General features: G+C 35.7%; 1 protein-coding gene across 9 annotated transcripts in view; it reads left to right on the top strand.

The window, feature by feature from the left end:
• si:ch211-198m17.1 overlaps positions 1-23797 on the top strand; it is a 38127-nt gene extending 14330 nt beyond the window's left edge. The window contains exons 2-15 of one of the 9 annotated variants that reach the window (XM_087244986.1): positions 13-75; positions 5703-7946; positions 8069-8170; positions 8952-9058; positions 11144-11202; positions 11283-11428; positions 12841-12975; positions 13186-13228; positions 13684-13721; positions 15932-16022; positions 16133-16319; positions 18800-18814; positions 20797-20883; positions 21408-23797. In XM_087244986.1, coding sequence (XP_087101112.1) covers positions 13-75; positions 5703-7946; positions 8069-8170; positions 8952-9058; positions 11144-11202; positions 11283-11428; positions 12841-12975; positions 13186-13228; positions 13684-13721; positions 15932-16022; positions 16133-16319; positions 18800-18814; positions 20797-20838 — 3272 coding nt within the window. In that variant the 3' untranslated portion in view covers positions 20839-20883; positions 21408-23797. Of the gene's footprint in view, positions 1-12; positions 76-5702; positions 7947-8068; positions 8171-8951; positions 9059-11143; positions 11203-11282; positions 11429-12840; positions 12976-13185; positions 13229-13683; positions 13722-15931; positions 16023-16132; positions 16320-18799; positions 18815-20796; positions 20884-21407 lie in introns of those variants that run through there. The other 8 variants (XM_087244993.1, XM_087244990.1, XM_087244987.1 and 5 more) reach the window with 8 other exon arrangements.
• Positions 23798-25379: the final 1582 nt, after the last annotated feature.

Raw genomic sequence — 25379 nt, 5'->3', positions numbered from 1 at the left:
GTGTTTTCACAGCTGTAACAGAGATAGATGCAAATGCCACAGGCTCACCCACTAGTGATCCCACCATGACTGTTGGTAAGTTCATCTTAACTGCTCCCAACACAAAACTGTTTAGTTTCATCAAAACTTTTCTTTAACATCATCAGGTGAAGCTGTCATGTTAGTCATAATGAATATATGCTCACAGTGTATTTTAATGTACAATTCACACTATTAACAACCCATTAAATAAGACTTTAAGCTCAGTTAAAAGGGTTGTCCTCTACGATATCATATTTTAAACTTCAGTTGATAAGAAATGTAGCTGTGTGAAACATAAACAACATCTCTGTAATGTAATACGCTCAAAGTAATTATCAAAGTTCAATGCAAAGGGAGACATTGGCTTTTACAGAGTTAGCTTAGCAAAGCCTACAGCGAATGAAGTTTGGGGACTACAAAAAAAAAAAAAACCATCAGGGTTAATGAGATCACAAACATTTCAGGTTACATGCATTTATCATGCGCATATACACTGCACAGCGAAGGGGCGTGGCCAGAGAAGCTGTAATGTTATAGCAGAGAAAGCATCCAAATGCTGCTACTGTATATTCCACAGAGCTCGTTCTGTTTTAGCTTCCGAAGGACACAACACAAAGAGAGAAGTGCTTACAGTTTAATTTGAATTATGTTCCAGAGATTTATAAAAGCATTTGACAAATGACAGCTTCCAGAATCTCTCCCAGTTCAGTGCTGGATTCGGCTAAAAACTCCTGCTTGTAGGGGCGTGACGCTTGTCCTGGTGATGTGGAGCTGATCTGTGAATCGCAGCACATTATTTTAGCTGACCAATCAGAGCCTCTTGAGGGCGGGCTTTTGGAGGAACTAGGAAACATGACAGTGGTTTTCATATTAGCTGAGTAGCTGTATATAATGAAAGTAAGATATATGAAAAAATAACGTCATTTTCTACAAGTGAAGCATGAGCACATTGCTTTGCATCTAATAAATACAGGCAAGCCTTAAAATACACTCTGGACCACCCGATTTAATAGTTAGTAAAGTACAGTAGTAGTTGGGTTTAGGTATTGGGTAGGGTTAGGAGTGTAAAATAATATTATACATTATAGGTGCCAATAAACTGGTAATATCTTAATAATAGGCAGGTAATAAGGCAGTATTTAATGTTGTTAATTAAAAAGTGACCAATTATATATTTAAAAAGAATTCCATTGCTTGCACAATAATAAAGTCTCCACTCATATTGCTTTTAATACTGGTTTCACATTCTTTTGTTTATTTAATGATGTGAGAATGGGCTTTAATCATTTAAGAGGAGGAACTATAACTCAAAGTCATAAATAAACAGTAGCTTTATTTGAACATTTTAGTATAAAGAGCTTTTGTCTTTGAAAAAATATCTACAGCTTAATTCAAATATTTGTTGGTGAATGCTTACTTTCACATGGTCATTTCCATAGTGATAGCGGATCTGTTACTAATAGCATGCTATAAACCAGTGGTTGCCATGAAAAAAGTGTGGTGCCCATACCTGTTCCTGGAGGGCCACTGTCTTGCAGAGTTTATTCCCTGCCCTAATTAAAGACAGCTAAATCAATTAATCAAGGTCTTCAGACTCTTCAGAAACTTCTAGCCAAGTTTGTTCCTGAAAACATGAAACAAATGTGTTGAAAGTTCAGACGTAAAATGCTCATTTGTGCAGCACTTCATGTTGTGAAGATGTGAAACCTAAGCATATCCTGTATGTTTGTCAAGCATGTATATTTGAAAAGCAATGGTAAAAGTAGCAAATTAGAATGGAAAAACACATTTTGTGTGAGTGAACCCTTACAGTAGTACAGGCCATACAAAATTAATTTTGATATATTTTGTAACAGTTATCACGTTTGTTTAGTTCACACGACTTATTAAACATTTTAGCTTCCAGAAGCAGGTTGACAAGTGCCCCCATTGAGCAGTCATTTGCACTTCTGCCAAACAGTGAGCTTTTTGTAGAATTTGGCCCATATGTCAAAGTAGAATAATGTCACGAAAATAGAGACTCAGATGAAGAACATAAGGGTAAAGGGCAGGGGTCACCAATCCTGGTCCTGGAGGGCCGGTGTCCCTGCAGGGTTTAGCTCCAACTTGCCTCAACACACCTGCTTGAATGTTTCAAGTATACCAAGTAAGACCTTGATTAGCTTGTTCAGGTGTGTTTGATTAGGGTTGGAGCTAAAATCTGCAGGACACCGGCCCTCCAGGAACAAGTTTGGTGACCACTGGTTTAGAGTGTCATGTTGGTTTGGGCTTTCACACGTATAATTTTGAGGAATACGTTGTAAATCCAACATAGTCTTTTTCTGAAAACATAGCCCTATATACGTTTCTGGATTGCAAATTATGTAGCCAGAGCTACGTATGGCTGCCTTTCATCTTTAAAACGAATGCTACAGGGCCGGTATGACAGCGGTCCTTTTCTCACTTACCAGCTGACCACTTATCTCTGTATGGACGGCTTTTCCACTGTTACTAGTATGTTGACGGACTTGAGACGCAGAGCGGAGTTGATCGCGACAACAGGGTTGAGTCCAATGAAGAACGGTTCCTAAATGTTTTTGTTTGGCAAAAACAGAAGCCAAAAAAATTAAATAAACAAGTAAATAACAGGGTAAGAATGTGGTAAAATCTGAAAACAATGGTAAAAATTCTGGATTGCTCTTTAAAATACTGCAGTTGGGTTTAGGGAAGCGGGTGGGTGGGGGATCGGTCAGTCAGTAAATCAGACAACAGCGGCGTCTTGTGGATTTACGTGAAAAGAGCAGGCACGAATAGGACTTGCGAAAGAAATTTGAGATCTGAAAAAGCGTACACATTGACCTCGGGTTGATTTGCGATAACAAAAAGTGTTATAAAATCAGCTCCTGGGACGTATTTTGCTCTCTCCAGAAATCTATATAGGTGTACCAGCCTGATCTCACAAGGAAACGTAAGTACTTTACGTTTTATGAGTTTAGTGGCTAATTCATAAGAATCCAGTTGAGTTGTTCGAAAATGTATGATTTTAAAAAGGAGGCGTGACACCCAACCCTGCCCCTAAACCCAACCGTCATTGGTTGATAAGCAAATCATACTAAATTGTACAAATTAAATTAAATTAAATTGTACGAATTCATTCAATTTAGCCCCTAAATCAAAAAGTTACACATTTCCATGAGATTGCGTTGGGTGTACTTAATCAGAAAAAGTCTGAGTTGCATAAATCCTCTCTTTTCTATGTAAGGAAACTGGACATGAGCCAAATCACAAAATCAAGTTAGATTTTAATTATGAGTAGTAATTGGAAGTGGTAAAACTTAAATGTCCAAAGACACGTGGCATAGGTGACTTAAATAAACTACATTGGACATGAGTATGTGTTTGTGAATGAGAGAGCGTATGGGTATTTCACGAGATGTGCTCACTTAGGGCTGGGTTGAGGCAGGAAGGCTAAAACATCTACCGGTAAAACAGAGTAATTGACAGTTCATTCCATTGTGGCAACGCCTGCTAAAGCAGGGAATTAATGAGTGAATGAGAGTGATCGTGAATGTCTAATTCTGCTCCAGGAGGGCCAGTGTCCTGCAGAGTGTAACTCAAACAAGCTCCAGAACAATTACCTTTATTAGCCGGTTCATGTGTATTTAATTTGGGTTAGAACTAAACTCTGCAGGACAGTGGCCCTCCAAGAACAGGTTTAAGCACCCTCATATTGTATGCTGAAAAACGAATTTACTTACAGTTTCTTTGCATTTTTTTAGGAGATTTTTGGAATCCTATGCCAGACATTGATGGAATTATAATGATTATTACACTTATTTTAGACTTGACACTATTCAAAACAAGCACTCAGCTAGAACAGCAATAAACAGAACATTTTTTTTGCCCTGGTGTTTTGAGGGGGAGCTCCTTTTAGTTTGTCACTGGACACACACAGTGCAAAAACAACAAAGTCAGTGCCTCTGATTTAAGTGTTAGGGTGGACAAAGATTTTCTATTTACATTGTTTAAATGTTAGTTCATCAAAATATGAAAATGATATTAATAATTACTCACCCTCATGTTTTTCCAATCCCCGGATACCTTCATTAATCAGAACACAATTCAAAATATTTTAGATGAAATACGAGAGCTCCTTTATCCTCCATAGACACTACTGGTCTCGAGACATTTAAAGTCCAGAAAAGGATCTAAAAACATTGTCTAAACATTCCATGTAAATTCAGTGGTTCAATTGTCTTCATACGAATATTTAAAAACACCTTTGTGTGCCAAAAAACTATAAATACTTCTCTGTTTACCTATATCTTCGTTCTTACGTTGTTAGGGTGGACAAATGTTTTGCCACTACTATAGCCCATAGTAAACACACTCTGATCTGATACAGAAGACACTGGCGAACAAAGTTGTTTTTACAGTTTTGTTCTTGGAAGTTCCTGTGATTACAGTTGAACCACTGAAGTCAGATGGATTGCTTTGTGCTTATACATCGTGTTTCCTTATCCCATGACAATTGCTTTTTAATATATGTTGAGAGAGCTTTAAGGTTTCATCTAAAATATCCTCATTTGTGAAGATGAATGGAGGTCTAGGGGATTAGCAAAAAATTAGGGTGAGTAATTAATAACAGGATTTTCACTTTTGGGTGAACTAACCCTTATGGGCCCTATCATACACCCGGCGCAATAAGGAGCAAGATGTGTTTGGTGCAATGTGTTGCTATTTTCAGAACAATGCAACCCTAATTTTCCCATTTTGCACCACGTTGTTTAAATAGCAAATCCATTTGCCTCGCTTTGTGGACTCATGGATCTGCTGGTCTAGAATGGACCAGAAAAAAATTACAAAATGTATTATTTTCTACATAAATATAAAAGCCACTAAATCTGTATCTTTATCTTGGGGGGCTTTTTCCAGTTTATTCATGACAACTTGCTTTTGTATATTGTTATTATTATTATTATTATTAATTCTATGCAAATTTATATTTGTTTTAATAAAAACAAGCTTAGATTTGTCCACCTGTCGTGTTTTGGACCATATGAGGCATAGGATGTGTGTTTGGATATAACTCAGTTTTTTGATCACACTTCATTATTATTGCTCATGTATTCGTTGCTGGAAATTAGAACTGAATTGAGAAATAGTTTTTAAACAAATATTTGTGCTTAACAAGTAAAATTAAATGTGTAGGCTAGTGAATGTCTTCAGTGGAATTCGTACAACACCGTTTCCTTCCTAAAAGTGAAGGAGTGAAGAGAAAGAGGCCGAATGGAGGAGGCTTATTCTTTGTCTTTGCACTGCAGATGGTCAGATTTTCTCACTAGTAAAGCATTCAGTTTTTCCACTAACAAAGTCCGCCATGTAAATAGCAAATGTGCCATGGCATGACACAACCGACTCTTAAAGGGAATGGGAGATGAGACTCTGATTGGTTTAATGCTAGTTCTGCTCAAAACACACCCATAACTCATTAAGAGAATAAGCACAACCCTGTTAGAGCATGAGCCGTGGCGCAAACCGTATTTTTCCGTCCTTAAAATAGCAAAAGTGGATTCCAACATGCCTTTAATGCTTTTGCTCCATGAGCTTTAGACTTTGCACCTAGATCGTTAAAATAGAGACCCATGTCCTTATACAGTTATCCTTTTAAGTGTTCCTAATTATGTATTTGTGGCCAACAGCACCAAGCATTCCATCTGGGAATACAAGTACAGCATTCCCAAACAGTGCTACAACTTCAGCTCTGTTGACAACACGTCGTGGTGATGTCACTTCTCTACTCTCATCTACTCAAGACAGCATTTCGAGCTCATCCACAAATCCACTAGTTAATGCTACAAGCTCATCAGTGAGTACATCAGGAAATGCCACAACTTCACCTGCACCTGTAGCCAACATCACAAGTCCACTTGAACCTACAGCGGGGAATGCAACAACCGATCCTGTAACTGCATCAGGGGACAGCACAACTACTCATTTCCCTGAGTCAGGCAACAGCACATCTCTACCCCACACTACAAGTGGCAATTACACATCTCCTCTCATTAGCTCACCAGGCTACACCACTGCTCCATCCATTACAACCCCAAGCAATGTCACAATTACCACCCAAACCACATCAGGTAACGATACAACAGCAAACTATGCCACGACGTCACCCTCAGCCACACACTTACCAACACCAGAGAACAATGCAACAGGGAGTGCTACCACACCACCCATTACTACACCAGGGAACTCTACAACAGGTGAAGCTACTTTACCACTCTTAACTACATCAGGAAGCAATACAACAGGGAACGCTACTGCATCTCCCATGACTACACCAGTAAATGCTACTACACAACCCTTAATTACAACAGGGAATGATACAACGGAGAGTCCTTCTAGACCATCCATGACTACACCAGTGAATTCTACTATACCCCCCATTTCTACACCAGAAAGCAATACATCAGGGAATGCTACTGCACCATCTATGACTACACCAGTAATTGCTACTACACAACCCTTAACTACACCAGAGAACAATACAACAGGTAACACTTCTGCACCATCCATGACTACACCAGTGAGTGCTACTACACAACCTTTAACTACTCTAGAAAACAATGCAACAGTAAACGCCACCACACCACCCATGACCACACCAATACATGCTACTACACCACCCAAAACTACTCCAGGGAGCAATACGACAGTAAATGCTACCACACCACACATCAGTACAACAACGAACAATGCCACAGTAAATGCTACCACACCACACACTACTACACCAGGGAGCAACACAACAGTAAATGCTACTACACCACCCATAACTACACCCTGGAACAATACCACTGTAAATGCAACTACACCCCACTTTACTTCACCAGTGAGCAATTCAACAGTAAGTACTACCACACCACTCATAACCACACCCGGGAACCATACCACAGTAAATGCTACTACACCACCAATTACTACCCCTGGAAACCATACCACAGTAAATGCTACAACACCACCACCCATAACTACAGCCGGGAACCATACCACAGTAAATGCAACTACACCACTCATAACTACACCAGGGAGCAATACAACAGTAAATGCTACTACCCCACAAAGTACCACTCAAGGAAGCAATACAACAGTAAATGCTACTACGCCACCTATAACTACACCCGGGAACCATTCCACAGTAATTGCAACTACACCACAATCTACTACTCCAGGAAGCAATACCACAATAAATGCTACTACACCACAAATTACTACAACAGGGAGCAATACCACAGTAAATGCCACTACACCAACCATAACTACACCAGGGAGCAACACAACAGTACATACTACCACACCATCCACTAGCACACCAGGAAACAATACCACAGTAAATGCTACTACACCCTCCATAACTACACCAGGGAGCAACACAACAGTAAATGCTACTACACCACACAATACTACACCCGGAAACAATTCCACAGGAAATGCTACAACACCGACAATTACTACACCAGGGAGTAACACAACAGTAAATGCTACAACACCACCCATTACTACACCAGGGAGCAACACAACAGTAAATGCTACAACACCACCCATTACTACACCAGGGAGCAACACAACAGTAAATGCTACAACACCAGCCATTACTACACCAGGGAGCAACACAACAGTAAATGCTACAACACCAGCCATTATTACACCAGGGAGCAACACAACAGTAAATGCTACTACACCAGCCATTACTACACCAGGGAGCAATACCACAGTAAATGCTACAACAACACCCATTACTACACCAGGGAGCAATACAACAGTAAATGCTACCACACCACCACAATCTACTCCAGGAAATACTACTCTACCACCTATAACCAACTCAACAACTGGACCCATCGTATCTACTACTAACCCAACTAACACCACCACACCAGGTGTGTTTGAATGAATGTGATCGTGTACTTCTCAAATATGTGCATGCAGTGTTGTACATAAATGGCTTTAATATGTCCCACATTCATAAACACTGAGTTCCATTCCTTTTCCCCCCTTTTAGGTACTTGTCCTACAGTGCCCTGTCCATCCCTCAGTGTCTGTGTGAACTCCGTCTGCCAGTGCTTGGCAGGAACTGTTCTTTTAAATAATGTTTGTGTGGAAAGTAAGTACCTGTTGTCAAGCCTCTTTCATTCACTTGCCCTATTTGTCCTCACATGGGGCCATCATACTGAATCACTCTTATTTTAAGTTGCATTTCACCAGCATAAACCATGCCACACTTTGAGCTAGACTTTATTGTAGGGATGAAGGGGATGTTAAGAGAACAGTGGAATGAACGGGAGGGGAAATAAGAGGATAAACATTGAACAGGTAGGTAGGTTGATCGGACATCCTACGATGATGCCCAGAGACTCAGAGTCAGGGTACCGTCTCTGTAATATTTTGGTAGACTGATTGAACCCCCGATTCAACCTAGGAGTGAAGAGAGGGTTGTGAATGGGAAGCAAGGAAACAGAGGAGGGGAGGGTGGGTTCTAAAGAACGAGACGAACAGCGCTAGAGGGCTGGTCTGCCTTAAATACATTTTACGAAGTAGGTGATTGGTTAAGGAGACAAAGTGAGGTGTGGTTTATGCTAGCCACTATTTCCACAGCAGAATTATTAATGCACAATTATATTTACTTCAATATGTTTTATATTTTTGTTGCATTATTTTATTTCAGATAATTTCATAAAGAATGAATATATTGTAAATTATATTCTGCAGAAAAGTTATAATGTATTATGTACTTCAGGGCAGACTTTTAAAATGTAATAGCCATTGCAATAAAATTTCACTAGACATAGGAACGTGAAAGTAAATATTTCAATTATGTCCATGCCATGTTTCAATAATGAAAGGAACATAACAAAAATTGTAAGTGTAACTTTTTCTTTTCCTAGCTAAAACCTTTGCTAGTTCCCTACGAGTGAACCGCACTTTTGATGATGCCATGAATGATCCCAAGTCACCTCAATTTCAGGAATTTGCAAATGAGATCATGGCTGCGGTAGGTTACAAACTTGCATTACTTACAAAAACTTAAAATAATTTGTATGTCATATTTGTAAAAATATTTGTAAATATGGAGATATATACAGGGGTTGGACAATGTACATTTTTTTTGAGGTTTCATGGCTACATTTGACCAGCCAATCTTCATTGGTTGCAAACTCCAACAGTAAGAGCAGAGTGTGAAGGTTTACTTAGCAGAGAACAAGTTTTGCTTAAAATATTGCAATGCACACAACATTATGAGTGACATAACAGTATTCAAAAGGGGAGAAATTGTTGGTGCGCATCTCGCTGGTGCATCTGTGACCAAGACGGCAAGTCTTTGTGATGCATCAAGAGCAACGCTATCCAGGGTAATCTCAGCATACCACCAAGAAGGATGAACCACATCCTACAGGAGTAACTGTGATTGCAAGAGGAAGCTGTCTCAAAGGGATGTCCGGTTGTTAACCCGGATTGTATTTAAAAAACATATAACCACAGCTGCCCAACTCACTGCAGATTTAAATGTGTTTGACTGTTGAATGCCCAGAGTGAAGGATGGTGGTGAATCAGTGATTGTTTGGTCTGCAATATCATGGCATTCCCTAAGCCCAATACTTCTGCTACATTGGTGCATCACTGCATCAAAGGCTACCAAACCATTGTGGAGGACCATGTCCAGTGGTTCAAAGATTAGCTGCATCCTAAATGTCACTCTATGCACTTATGCACTAACACATTCAACAGTATAGTATATGTATGTAGTATCATCCAAAATAGAACACTAATGTTTTTTTTACCGAAGCTGAATTTCAAACCATTTCCCTGATGACGTTTGACGGTTGCCAAATTAGTAGAATAAATGACAAAACCACCCTATAAAATTGCCCTGAGTATAACCGCATTCACCATTGGGAGGCGGTATAATCACTCTCGTAGAAGAATTTTGCTTTCACAATCCAAGTCATCCAACATAAGTGCCTGAAAGCTCCGCCCCTTCTGCTACTTGAGCAAAGCAGCGGCTGTTGAGTGCATGTTTTAATAGTTAAATAAGTCCATCATTCTGGTATTTAAAGTGCACTTATCATTTTTAGAGTTTTCAGCGTGAATGCGTACTCACACTATAGTTTGCCATTTGGGACGCACCTATTGTATCCTGAAGGCGGTCCCATGTATTGGGATGATAATGCACCAATACACACAGTAAGACTGGTGACAAAATTGTTTGATGAACATAAAAGTGAAGTTGAACATTTCACATGGCCTGCACAGTCGCCAGATCTTAATATTATTGAGCTACTTTTGGGTGTTTTGGAGAAGGGAGTCAGAAAAGTTTGCCTCCACCAGCATCACGTAGTGACCTGGCCACTATTCTGCCAGAAGAATAGCTCAATTCCCTCTGTCCATCACGCAGGTCATTACCAAGAATAATTGATGCTGTATTGGCTGCAAAAAAGCCTCTATACCATATTAATTAATTAATTATTGTGGTCTCGTGGTAGTTTTTTTTTTTTGTATATAATGTATTGTATATAATATATTATATATAATGGTGCGAAAAGTGTTTGCCCCTAACTGATTTCTTTCTTTTTTTTTTATGTTTCATGGTTTAATGTTTTAAATCATCAAACTAATTTTGTAAGATAACACAAATATGTCTACTGTATGTCTACCAGTTTTAGCTTTGATATTGACTATTATAATGCATACAGACAGGTGTCTTATTGAATAGCATCCTATAGAAAGTATTTATTTAAAGGGAGATGTGTGAGGTGTGTACTCATTTATGCTGGCCACTATTTCCACAGCAGAATTATTAATGCACAATTATATTTACTTCAATATGTTTTATATTTTTGTTGCATTATTTTATTTCAGATAATTTCATAAAGAATGAATATATTGTAAATTATATTCTGCAGAAAAGTTATAATGTATTATGTACTTCAGGGCAGACTTTAAAAATGTAATAGCCATGGCAATAAAATTTCACTAGACATAGGAACGCCAAAGTAAATATTTCAATCATGTCCATGCCCTGTTTCATGTCTTTTAGTCTCATAGATTCGAAATCAACACTGTTCATTTTTCATCACAGGTAAATGGAGCCATGCGTAACCAGAAAAACTACATTAACTGTACAGTGATTAAATTGACGTAAGTGGCACTTAAAACATTTCTTACACAGCTCTTAAAAGATTGTATTCAAATTTCCTAATCGTTGTAAATGTTTCCAGGCCTGGCAGTGTAGTGGCCACAGTTAACATGCTTTTTGAGCCCAACTCTCAAGTCACCCAGGAATCAGTTTCATCTGCCATAACTACTGCTATACAACAGTGCAATAACACAAATTGTGGGATTCTTGCTGGTGCACAATACAGTGGTGAGTGTCTTGAAAAAATCCACCATTTGCTGATACCCAAAAAGTGAAGCAATACAATACAGCTGCACATACTCATGTTTTTCACATTGATCAATCTTTACACCACAGTACATTTATTTATATCTTAAAGGGGTAGTTCACACAAATTACAAATGCTTCCATCATTTACTCACTCTTGTTTCAAAGCTTTATAAGTTTCTTTTTCTGTGGAACACAAAGTGATATTTTGGAAGAAAGCTGTAAAAATATTTCCGTAGTTTTTAATTTTGATGGAACGTTTGAAACCACTTGAGGCGATTAAATAACAAATTAAAATTTTAATGTGAACTATCCCCTTGACATTAACTCAGAATAAATCCTATGTGAACAACAGATTCACCACCATCATGATCCATTTAAAATATGTATGTGTAAATTTTTCATAGCTTAGTAAAACTGTCATAGCTTGATATTTTAACGTCTAAAACCATAGTTTATCTCAACTTCTCAAAACTTTTCTCTTTAGATAACATAAAAATCATTCTACATTTTTAAATTACATTTCAGAAGCTGACATGACCATCAAAGATGAATAATAAAAAACTGGTTTGAAGCTAAAAACATTGTAATGTTTGAGTTCAAATGATAGATTTTACTTTTATGCCAAGAATCATTAGAATATTAAGTAAAGAGTATTAAGCTAATTTCCTAAGGCAAATATCTCAAAACTCAATTTTTGATTAGTAATATGCATCGCTAAGAACTTAATTTGCATACCTTCAAAAGTGATTTTCTTAGTATCTAGATTTTTCAATAGTTGTCATTCATTCCCCTTTATTAATCCGGGGTCACCACAGCGGAATGAACCGCCAACTTATCCAGCAAGTTTTTACACAGTGGATGCCCTTTCAGCTGCAACCCATCTCTGGGAAACATCCACACAAACATCCTCACACACACTCATACACTACAGACAACTTAGCCTACCCAATTCACCTGTACCGCATGTCTTTGGAGTGTGGGAGAAACCGGAGCACCCGGAGGAAACCCATGCAAAGGCAGGGAGAACATGCAAACTCCACACAGAAACGCTAACTGAGCCGAGGCTCGAACCAGCGACCCAGCAACCTTCTTGCTGTGAGGCGACAGCACTACCTACTGCGCCACTGCTTCACCGTTAAATAGTTGTATCTCGGCCAAATTTTCTCCTAACAAATCATACATCAACTTTCAGATACATACATCTCAGTTTTCAAGGAATTACACCAATGGCTTTTTTTTGTCGTCCATTTACAGTAGCTTTTTAGGACATAAATCTATTACTTTACATTACAAGTCCTTTAATTGCATGGTAGGCAGAGAAAGCATTCTTATGATGAAATATCTAATATATGTATACTGCGCTCCATTTATTTATCATTGTCTATTTCTAGAAACTAGTCTGTGTGCTCAAAATCCTCCTCCTTGTGATACCGAAACTACAGTGTGTAATACTAAAGATGGGTCTGCCATCTGTACCTGTGTAACTGGTTACATCCGCAGTCCTTACCAGATCAAAAGCTGCAGTGGTGAGTTTTTATTACTGCATAAAAAATCACATGAGCTACCATGTATGTTTATGTTTGCATATAATATTCATTGCTGACCTTTGAGTTTGACGTGGTTTCTGCCATGGCAACACACATATTAATCCTGATCTGGTGACATCAGTGTTTATAATGTACTCTACTCTCTTCACCAATTGATTCGGTTTATTTTCTGTCTTTTTTTTTTCACAGCTTGCCCAAGTGGCTCCAAAGCATATGAAAATAAATGTGTGCCGTGAGTAGAATTTCATTCTTTTTTTAATACATACCAGTGTCAAGTTTGTTTCTGTCTAGACGAGTTGAAGTTAAAGTCATGATGTCAATATATAGGGCAACCTATAAGACATTAGTATAGCAGTTTTTGTTTAGGTATAGTCAACATTTAAAGTGGATTTTTCATCAAAGTTGGACTAAAACTATTGAACATCAATCACTTTAGTCTTTGGGCGATATTGAAAAACTGTTTTGATCCACTTTGTGATGACTACTGTATAAGTAATAATAACCACATACTCACAGTCATACTTTAAACAAGATGTTTCAGTAATTCCAGTTGTCTTCTGTTACGAACTGAACTAATGTGTTCATTATTTATACGAGAAAACACTGCCCTCTTGTGTCAAGTCAAAATTGCAACAGTTTTATATATGTGAAGATGCTTCATTATATTTATTTATTGTCTTTAAACAGATGTTCGTTTGGATATTCTGGATTCAACTGTAATGACTGTAAGATATATATATTTTATTACAGTATTTCTTGCTTTTTAAGATGACGACCTACGCAATGCATTCAAATTGTTACTATAAAATACTATTTCACAATTCCACAATGTGTTGTTATACTCCTTTAACTTCCTGCTCTACCAAATGGTTGACCATATTTTGACTGTTTTAAATATTGCCATTAAATAATGACTTTTAAAGAATGATTGTTTAAAATAATAGTTTAAACACACAGCATTGTTGATTTACAGATAAATCAAACAAACATAATCCTGTTGCACTAATACACTTGATTTTGACTTTGTTGTAAAAAAAAGAAAGAAAAAAGAAAATATGTTAAATGAGAATCTGAAATAATTTATGGCATACTCCAAAAAGTAAAGATGATGTAGTATTCAGAAATGTTTTATGTAGATTTTATATATATATATATATATATATATATATATATATATATATATATATATATATATATATATATATATATTGGTCTTACACTTCATATTTTGAGACTTTTCACTGTACATGTATTATTTACAGCACTTTTATTTTAAACCAACATATCAACCATTTGGTAGAGGTTAACGTTTTAGAAATTAATGGATGTGTTGGGGAAAAATGCATTGAGTGTGTTAGCGACATTAGGAGTTACAAAATGCAATCCAATTTTTTTTCTTGGTGAGGCAGTTAGAAAAGTAAAAAATATTTTTAAAAATAATGATTATGATCAGCAAATTCTTGTTCAAATTGACTAATTTAAAAAATGTTTTTACAAGTTTTACAAGTGACAATGTTCTCACCTTTTTATTAATAATACATTTAGTGATTTTATATTAATCCTGTTAATAACATTTTAAACAAAACACATGGACCATTTAAAATAAATGATAATAAAACAATAATTTAAAACAAATCATTACTGGTTCATTTTTTTGAATATATTATTGACTTTATTTGTTTTACATGCAAAACATGCAATCAAAGAATTACCAGTATTAACAACATTGGGTTGAATGGAATTAATGTTCTGATTGTTCAGACAGCACAGTTTTTAAAAAATATGTCCTAACAAAACAAACTCAAAGCAAAATAACTTATTTTAATGGAGAAATTTTAGCTGCAATCACCATTGGTGTGCATATTTTTGTCAGCATTTTTTATCAACAAAATCCAGTCCCAAAAAATAAGTGAAGTTTATTTATAACCTATTTTTGAAAGGATCACGTGCTTATGATTGACCACGGCTGGTCTTGCAAGATATTCCAATCAGATAAATCCAAACACTCATAAATAGCCCAATTTTCTTGCCTAAACCACCTTGTTTTTCATGTCAAACTTGTAAAGTTGGATCTTTTGATGAAAGTGTGCAAGACTGAACTTTAGGCTCTTAATATTGAGGAAAAATCCCCAGTCGGATAGTTTTTAGATGTCTCCTTTTCTCCCCATCCGCAATGACACAGAACAGCAGGGTTTTAAAACCAAAATCTCACCAGCGTTTCCAAAACAGGGCATGAAAACTTCGGGGTAGTGTGGACGGAGGGAGCAACCGTAGCAAAACGTATGCGTTTTAAAACTAAAATGTATTAATGTAAACAGGGCCTTTGTCTTGAAGAATCCCTCCATCCACCCTGACTCCTGCCCTTTTTCTTAGCTCAATTCAGGGGAGTTTTTGAGACCTGAGCTCAGACTCCCCTCTCTTTCTTGATTAAACAGGAGGGACCCCTGGGCTCAAGGATCTTCTGAGCTCAGGGCTCTCTCCTAGGACAGCATGCCAAACACTTTATCAAGCACCAGTGTCACCACAAGTGTGAGCTCTTGAAATAAGTTTAAAGAAAAGCATATTAGGATTTTTTTGCCACAAATATAATAGAAAAAATGGGTAATTCTTATTTACTATATACAATCCATGGGTTTAAAATGACCACAGGGCAAAACACAAAAAAAATGCATTAAAAACCTCTTAAAATTATTAAAATAACATACATATTTTGAGAATATTAAAACATTTGCAAAATGTGTTCCCTTTATTTGAAATATGCCTTTAATGTGAAAAAGAAGCTCTGATCAAAAAATAAATAAATAAAAAAACTCTAATGCATTATGGGGTTAAAGTTATTTTAATTTACACAATTCATTAGAGGTATCTGTTCATTTATCAATGACTTTGTATGTGTACAGTACGTATGTCTAATGCTTTCTGTCTCTCTGCACAGCCTCTCTGTTGGCTCTGGTGGTGGTGGCCTGTGTATTAGGGGGTCTTCTGCTCATTGTGATTGTGGTAGCTATCATCTACATCTGCAAGAGGTAAGATTTTTTGAGAGGTAGATTTAAATGTCTCTGCATTTTTTTTCTGTGCTTGAGAAGGAATATACATTTGTTGACATTGTGTGTGTGTATTATTGATTTTTCTGCAGGAAGAAGCCAGACATCAATTATTTCAGCAGCCCCTACTCTGCTGGGGACTACCGGACCCATTGGACCTCTCAAGAGGTCGGCCATATCCCCCGTGCCACTCTCACATCCACCTCCAGCCATGATGTCTCTGGGAACAGTCTGGAGATGTCTGAAGCGATGGGCAAGAAAGGGCACAGTAATGGATTGGTGAGAATCCCCTTTTAATAGAACCTCAGAGATGTAAATCTGTTAAAGGTTCTAGGTGTACTTATCTTTAGCTTACAGTGAGTTTTTAAATAATGATTTATTGAAAGATTTAATAAAGTTAATATTAATAAGTGACCCTGGAGAGCAAAAGCAGTCTTATGTTGCATGGGTACATTTTTGGCAATATCCAAAAATACATTGTAAAGTACATAATTTCTATTATGCCAAAGATAATTAGGATATTACATAAAGAAAAGGTCACATGAAAAAGAAACATTGTATATAAGTGCACTTAATTGCAATTCATAGGCAATAATGGCAATTTTATAGCCGATTTTCTCAGTATTTGGATTTTTTGAACACTTATATTCCATATCTTGGACAAATATTGTTCTGTCTTAACAAACCACACATTCATGGAAAGCTTATTTGTGACCCTGGGGAAAAATTGTCACTTATTTTGAAATTGAGGCTTTATGAATTGTGTATTGATGTATGGTTTGTTATGATAGGACAATATTTGACTGAGATACTATTCAAAATCTGGAATCTGAGGGTTGAAAAAAATTCTAAATGTTGAGACAACCACCTTTTAAGCAACCACTTTTTAAAAATATCTTCATAAAACATGATCTTTCTTAATATTCTAAGAATTTTTGGCATAAAAGAAAAAAAAAAACATAGAATTTTGACCCATTCAATGCTCTTTTGACTATTGCCAAAAATAGTCTGGACTGATTTTGTCATTCAGTGTTATATATTAGTAAGTGAAATTAAGTTTAGTTTTATTTAATCATGTTATAAAAGAATTATTAAGATCATTCTCAAGTTTGGGGTCAGTTTGCTATTAAAATATTAAGCAGAATAACTTTTTTCAACATTGATAACACATTTTAGACACTTTTTATTATTTTATGCAAAAGAAATGACGTAAAGGACAATATTTAATTTCTAACTTGGAAGAAATTCATGACACTAAATTTCTCTTTTGATTATACTGTAGCTCACGATTGCTCAAAGATAGACCAAATCTGCTGTAACTGTTGTAACAAAACCTTACTCTGAAAGATTAACAAACATGTCACTTGGACAAGTTATATAATCATAATTGTTTTTAATAAAATAAAAATACTAATTTAAACACATGGGTCAGTTGGCGCTTCTGTGCGGAGTTCGCATGTTCTCTCCATGTTCACGTGGGTTTCCTCCGGGTCCTCCGGTTTCCCCCACAAGTCCACAAACATGTGGTACAGGTGAATTGAGTAGGCTAAATTGTCCATAGTGTATGTGTGTGAATGAGTGTGGATGGATGTTTCCCAGTGATGGGTTGCAGCCGTAAGCGTACATATGCTGGATAAGTTGGGAGTTCATTCCATTGTGACGACCCCAGATTAATGGGACTAAGCCGAAAGAAATTGAATGGATGAATAAATACAAACGCAAAACAATAAATTATGAATCTAGATCAGGGTTGGCCAATCCTGTTCCTGGAGATCTACCTTCCTGCAGATTTCAGTTGCAACCCTTATCAAACACACCTGTCTGTAATTATCAAGTGGATTTCAGGTCCTAATTAATTGGTTCAGGTGGGTGTGATCAGGGTAGGCGCTAAACTGTACATGAAGGTAGATCTCCAGGAACAGGATTGAGCACCCCTGATCTAGATAAACAAAAAAAGTGATTACTTATACATACACATTATTGCGTATACTGTATTTTTTTTATGTAAAATACAGTTTGTTGACCCCAAATGTTTATGATCAGTATGAAGATATAAATTGAATTAAAAATCATATATATATATATATATATATATATATATATATATATATATATATATATATATATATATATATATATATATATATATATATATATATATATATATATATAATTTTAATATACAATTTTTACTTTGACTTTTTATAGTGCTTTTAATTGTAGAAATGAACTCACTGTAAGTTACAGTTCAATTTATTCAAGTATTAAAAAACCCTTCATGTATTTTAAACATGCAAGCAGCTTCAGGATAGACACATACTAACATAGTAACACCACTAACAAATCCTAAACATAATGTTCAATCAGACTCAAGCTCATCTCCAAATCTTTACTCCGTCTGTCAAGCTGAACTCTGCTAACAATCTCCTTCTAACTGAATCAATTATTACATTTTGAGTGATTGACTGAACTTCATTAAGTAGATGAATCTCAACAAGGCCACTCAAACTGTAAAAAGGGCCTTTTGCTTGTGTGAAACATTATTTAAGTGTGAAGCTAAGACAATAGTAATGACATACTATACAACTATTTATAAGTAGATTTTAAAACTTTATTGTTTTTAAATGTTCATTTTAGCATACATAATGGATATTCAAGTTAGCTCATAAAAAACCTCTCTCTGTGTATGTTTGTGCACGTATCGTGGTCGTTGTGTATGTTTGTGTCCCGACATGATTCCTCCTCACTCCAAACACTAGAAGATTGGAGGAAAGGTAAGTCACCGACTCGATGGAAAAAACATGGGCTGTTAATGTGTGTTCTTTTGCGTCAAGGCAGAGACAGACTTGGATATATATGAATGCACAACATACTGTATGGGCTGTAATTCTGTAGTAAAAAAGAGACAATTGTGTTAGTAAAACAATACATTAAAACACTAAATGGCTGTTCTGAATATGGCCACCAAGTGAACTGACTTGCCTTAAGGGGGAATTTGGTGCCCATGTTCTGAGTTAAATACAACTTAAAGTTAAGTGAGCACTTTCTGCAGCACAGATGTTACCAAAATAACACGTGCAACATCAACTATGACATGAAGTGATAGATCAGACGAAAGTACAAATTGGATGTTAATTTGCTCTCACATCATTCAAGATATAGGCAACTTTTTGTCTTCAGTAAAAACATCACGCTTACCAATTCTTAACATAAATGGTAACTTCGTTGAAGTCCTGGCTCTTGGTTATCTGTAAAATGCAATCAAAGATGAGCATGATATTTATCTGCAAAATCTGCGACAACAAAATAGGGGGGACAAATGGAATACCCTTGGTTCCTGGTGAAACATTGATGTCTTATAAAGTGAAATTTTTGAAATAATAATGATAAATAAAATAAATGAAATAATAGCCATTTCAATAACCATACATTCAAAAACTTCAGATCAATCATTTCATACCATGAGGAATTGATGTGTCATCTGGAACCTTCATTTAGTTTTGCTTGTATATGTTTTTGTTTTGTTGTTTTTTTCAATGTGCTGGTGGACTGCACTGACTTGCATTTTATGAATTTACCAAGAACAAAATAAATGATAATAAAACAACGAACAAAAAAATGTTCTACTAAAGAAAAAAAAAATATTGGATGGCCTGAGAGTTATTAAATTAAAAGGATAGTTCACCTAAAAATTAGGTGTTGGTGGCCACCGACTTACATTTTATGAATTTAATAAGGACCACATAAAAAAAGAAACAAGCCAAAAAAAAAAGTTCTACTACAGAAAAAAATACATCTTGGATGGCCTGAGAGTGATTCAATTAAAGACAGTTCACCTATAAAGGAAAATTCTGTTATTAATTATTTATCTTCATGTCATTCCAAACTCATGTGACCTGCTATCATCTTCAGAACATAAATTACGATATTTTTGATGAATACAAAATTTTTCCCCTCGTCCTCCATAAACAGCACCGGTCTTGAAACGATACATGTGTATATATATATATATATATATATATATATATATATATATATATATATATATATATATATATCAGTTGAAGTCAGATTTATTTGCCCCCTGTTTATTTTTTCCCCAATTTCTGTTTAATGGGGAGAAGATTTTTTTTCAGCACATTTCTAAACATAATAGTTTTAATAACTCATCTCTAATAACTGATTTATTTTATCTTTGCCATGATGACAGTACATATACTTATAATATAATATTTTACTAGATATTTTTCAAGACACTTCTATACAGCTTAAAGTGACATTTAAAGGCTTAACTAGGTTAATTAGGTTAACTAGGCAGGTTAGGGTAATTAGGCAAGTTATTGTATAACGATGGTTTGTTCTGTAGACTATCAAAAAAATTATAGCTTAAAGGGGCTTATAATTTTGACCTTAAAATGAATTTTTAAAAATTAAAAACTGCTTTTGTCCACGCTGAAATGCAACAAATAAGACTTTCTCCAAAAGAAAAAACATGTAAACATTAAAATGTAAACAACTTATAAAAAACATCCCATAATGTTAATAAGTTATCATTTGATAAGAATGTCAATATCTCAATTTTGACAAAAAATTCAGATAGAACCTTATAATTATAAGGTAACAAGATATATATATATATATATATATATATATATATATATATATATATATATATATATAGTCAAACATTCCAAGTGACTTTAGTGTTTCAACTGTAATCCTCAAGTTTCAACTTGTAAATTCTTATAAAAACTAGGGTTGGGTGACGTTGACCAATTTGGCATCATACGATGTCTAATGTGAAACATTCCGATGGACGATGGCATCGTCGTCATAGGCAGAGGTGAATTAATTATTCATGAATAATGAATTAATTCTGAACAAATGAATTTTTGTAGCCTACCGTTTCAGCTACCTGACTCTCATGGTCTTTTTTACCCATAAACAAATCATAAATAAATAAAGATAAGTTGCACACAAACTACCACCTGTCAATCAGCTTTTCCGCAGGAGATTGGTCGGTAAAAAAAGGTCCAGATTTTCTATTTTTAGTGAACTGTCCCTTTAAGCTGTATTTAACCTGTAAGGAATATTCCTCTATTTTCTTCCTTTCTCTGTGTGATTGATGGACTTACCACCACTACATACATTCTGGTTCTGCGGTAAATTGCTATTATTCTCTGCATGACATCTTGATTTTGATCTGTTTTGGACTTTTTGCATGCCATCATAAGCTTTGCATGGATTTTTTAAGCAGTGTTTTGTGATTTGTCCTGCATGCTGGTATTGTAAAAAGAGACTGTTATGATTTATGGATTGTTGTGTTTTTGATTGTGTGGCTAATATGACCTTTCATTTCTTCCTTAGACGGGCTCGTATGATCTCACTTCAGATAGCATGAGAACCTTTAAAGACCCGAACCCTACACGGTACTCTTATCTGGTGGGTCATGAAAACCCCTATTTCATACCGGGAGATGAGAAGAGATGAGGAATGCAGAAGAGGAAAGTAAGAGGACAAGAGTGCAATAATAATAACGTGAATTATAAAAAAGGCCTTGGATCAAAACATTTCAGGAAAGATTAACCACACAGCTGACTCAGTGCATACATGCAAACAGCTTTAGAGAGATTTATCGTTTTTAATATTTTAAAATGCAGCTTTTATTCTAAATTCTATTACCCAGGATAAAATGCTCGCTTCCTATAAGTGCATTGATGATTGGGTTTCTTTTTCCACAAGTTTGACTGGTGTGTTTTATGTATGAGGATGAGAGATGAACACAGAACACTCTTTTTTCTGTTCATATGTCTTTATTTTTTTAGAATGTTTCATCTGCACATTTCATATCCAGTGTTTGTTAATATTTCAAAGATCATCCGTATGTTGCTATGGTTTTCATCTCAGAACACTTTACTATAAAAGGATGTAATATTGAACCATATAAGTGATCGTGGATGACTTAACCAGTCTTATGTTGCATGCATGGTTTTTTAGCAATAGTAAAAAATATATATGGGTCAAAATTATAGATTTGTTTTACATTGTATTTATATTTTTTAACATATTCCAGATTTTCAAATAGTTGTATCTCTGCCAAATATTGTCTTTTCTTAACAATCCATATGCAAACGTATTTATTTAACTTTCAGGTCTTATTTTTTCTTCCTAAATTTTGACACTTATGACTGGTTTTGTGCTCTATGGTCACATTTTATTGAAATTATTCTGTTATTGCAATAAATTAGGGGCATAATATTCAATATAATCCAGTTTTTTTGTTTTTAAAAGGCATCTAATCAGTACAGTAATTGCACTTTTAAGGAGAAAGGGTGTCTGTATTTGTGTCTGTGTGTGTTTTAAGTTATATGACAATGCCCTCTGATATATTCAGTTCTGTCATGACAACGTTTGAAGAGAGTATAGTTATATGTATATGGAAACGTTTGTAATCAATGATTATTGGTGCAGAGCTTGTACTTCTAGAACATTTCAATGTGGTCATGTCATTGGCCCATGAACATTTCCTGCTTATAAAATTATTTCATAACTGTAACAAGAGGCAATTTAATCATAACTTAATGTTAAAACAGCCGCCATAACATTATCAATATGTGGCTCTTTTTGGATTCTCAGAAGCTATAGAAATGAAAAATGTAAAACAGGAAATACAATAAGACCATTGCTTTTGTTTGCATCCCTTAAAATGGTCTATACTGCCAGTATTTTCACAAACATATACTGTCTGAGAATGTAAAACGCTTCTGCTGCAAACATAACATACATAAACCTCCTATAGCAGATCCATACACAGGTGGAGGATGGTAGAAGTAAATGCATGGCAGAATGCTAATGTAAATGACACTGAAGTATTTAAATATTGAGGATCAAGCTCATTGGCTGATGAAGGGACAGCAACCAATCATGCAGTTGGAAAAAAATAGAACTTATGGGCCTGCCCAATCCGCCTGTTAAGTGTGACGTCTTGCAAATCGGCTTCCGGGTCCAAGCACTCTATCAAACTGTATGGGGAGACTCGACAAATGGTAATAATAAACATTTACAAAATGATATAATACCTTCGAAAATCACAATCACAGTATATAAATATCCATGCCTAATATCCGTTGGCCTAAAAGTAATAAATTTTTTAAATTGGTAAAATGTTGGTATTTGTAATGCAGAAAGTCCAGAGATGGTTGTGTACAGCATGATTTATTATAAAATTCCCTTTAATGTGTGATAGGACTAAAAAGTGACCATAAACTAATATTTTCTTAGTTCAAATGAGTAGGGGCTTGGACCCGGAAACAGTATTTCCTACATCACAACTTAACAAGCGGATAGAGTTTCATGACAGAACATTGTGTTTATGACTTTTTGGTATATACATATATTTCTCCAAAGAATTAATTTATTTCCTGCCAGGACAATGCATGCCAGCAGAAATTGATCTCTGTGCCTGACTTTGACGTGGTCTTTCGAATAGGAGAAATATGCATTGAAGAGGAGTTTTCTTTTAATCATGTCTCCTCTGTAGACGTGCCAATAATCAAATTTATTTACACCACAACCTGACAGTGTTTATTTTACTGTCTGTTTGCTACATATATAGACTTATTTATGTGTCACTGGGATGTTTTCTATCTGTACATAAGGCTTTTGTAAAAATAAATGCTCTTGGGACAGAGTGATTATTCATGTTGTTCTGTATGTTGAAACGAAATAAATTAATATAAAGATGTAGTCATCTAAAAGTTGTCTAGGTGTTTTTGTGTATGCTTCCACACATTCACTAATGTGTTTTTATTCATTAAGTAATTAGTTTGTTTTGTTGTGTGTTTATGCATATTCACTCATATTTCCCCTCATAGCTGAATTAAATTCAGCTATTTTGCTAAGTGTTAAGAAAAAGTAATATAGTTTTTTTAATTAAAGTAATATTATATATTTATTTGGCATTTACCGGTTTTGATGGTAATCAGTGTGAATGGGCTTTATGCACAGCTGGAGTTTTAAAGCCAACGATAAACTACCGGTGAAAGGTTAATGTGACTATTTTCAATTTCACAAGGTTGTTTTTTTCAGCATCCATGTCATAATGTATTTAACATTCGGTTAAATAGACTTAAGCAATCATTTAGTTGTTCAAGGGTAAAACTAGATGAAAGACTGTTGTAACCACCAACCCCGTCAGCAACAGGCTAGCACAGAAATTCCATTGAAAATACTGGGGTAAAATAAACTGTCATATTATAAAGACATGGTGGGGGGAAATGGAATCTAATGCAGTGCTTCTTGTCCGATCTGAGACCCACTTTATATCATATCTAACAGGCAGTGAAGATTGCTTTTTTTAATGAAATCAGATCTTATATTTGACAATTTTGTAATGGAAAGACAGTTTAACGGAAGCCCTTGGGCTGCCTGGCTGAAAATTAAAAGTCAGTGTGCATATAGCCCAATTATTCATTAATTCATTTTCTTTTCGGCTTAGTCCCTTTACTAATCTGGGGTCGCTACAGCAGAATGAACTGCCAACTTATTTAGCACGTTTTTACGCAGTGGATGCCCTTCCAGCTGCAACCCATCTCTTGGAAACATCCACACACACTCCTTCACACACAAACACTACGGACAATTTAGCCTACCCAATTCACCTGTACTACATGTCATTTTACTGTGGGGGAAATCGGAGCACCCAGAGGAAACCCACGCCAACATGGAGAGAACATGCAAACTTAACAAAGAAACTCCAACTGACCCAGTCGAGGATCGAACCTGCGACCTTCTTGCTGTGAGTTGACAGCACTACCTACTGCACTGCGACGCCTATAGACCAATTTAATGACCCAAAAAATACCTTAACACTCAAGTGGTTCTAAACTTTACTGAATACTTTTTTTCTGTTGAACACAAAAAAGATGTACTGAATAATGTTACTGACATTCATAGTAGGAACAAAAAATACGATGAAAGTCATGTTTTTTCAGTAATCTTCAGTATATCTTTTCTGTTTAACAGAAATGTGAGTAAATGTTTGGAATTAGTAGAGGATTCGTTTATGACTGCAGAATTCATAGAATTTTTCTCTTCCCTATTCCCTTAAATGTGTGTAATAGAGGGCATTAGCACTCCTATTTGACATACTAGACATTCTTTTCACATTCACCCCAATTACCCCCCCCCCCCCTCCATTAGGATTAAACAAAATCTTATTTGCTCAAAATATAACATTTATGGAATGAAAGTCCAATACTGACCAGTGATGTGACTTTTTTCTGTCAAAACCAGCTTAAACAAAAGGGATTGCCATATTGAACAAGCATGTCTATAGAG

The sequence above is a fragment of the Danio rerio genome, chromosome 3, assembly GCF_052040795.2.
Source record: "Danio rerio strain M-AB ecotype USA chromosome 3, GRCz13ab, whole genome shotgun sequence".
Taxonomy (NCBI): domain Eukaryota; kingdom Metazoa; phylum Chordata; class Actinopteri; order Cypriniformes; family Danionidae; genus Danio; species Danio rerio.
The sequence above is the reverse complement of the archived record's forward strand: the minus strand, read 5'-3'. Positions and strand labels throughout refer to the sequence as shown.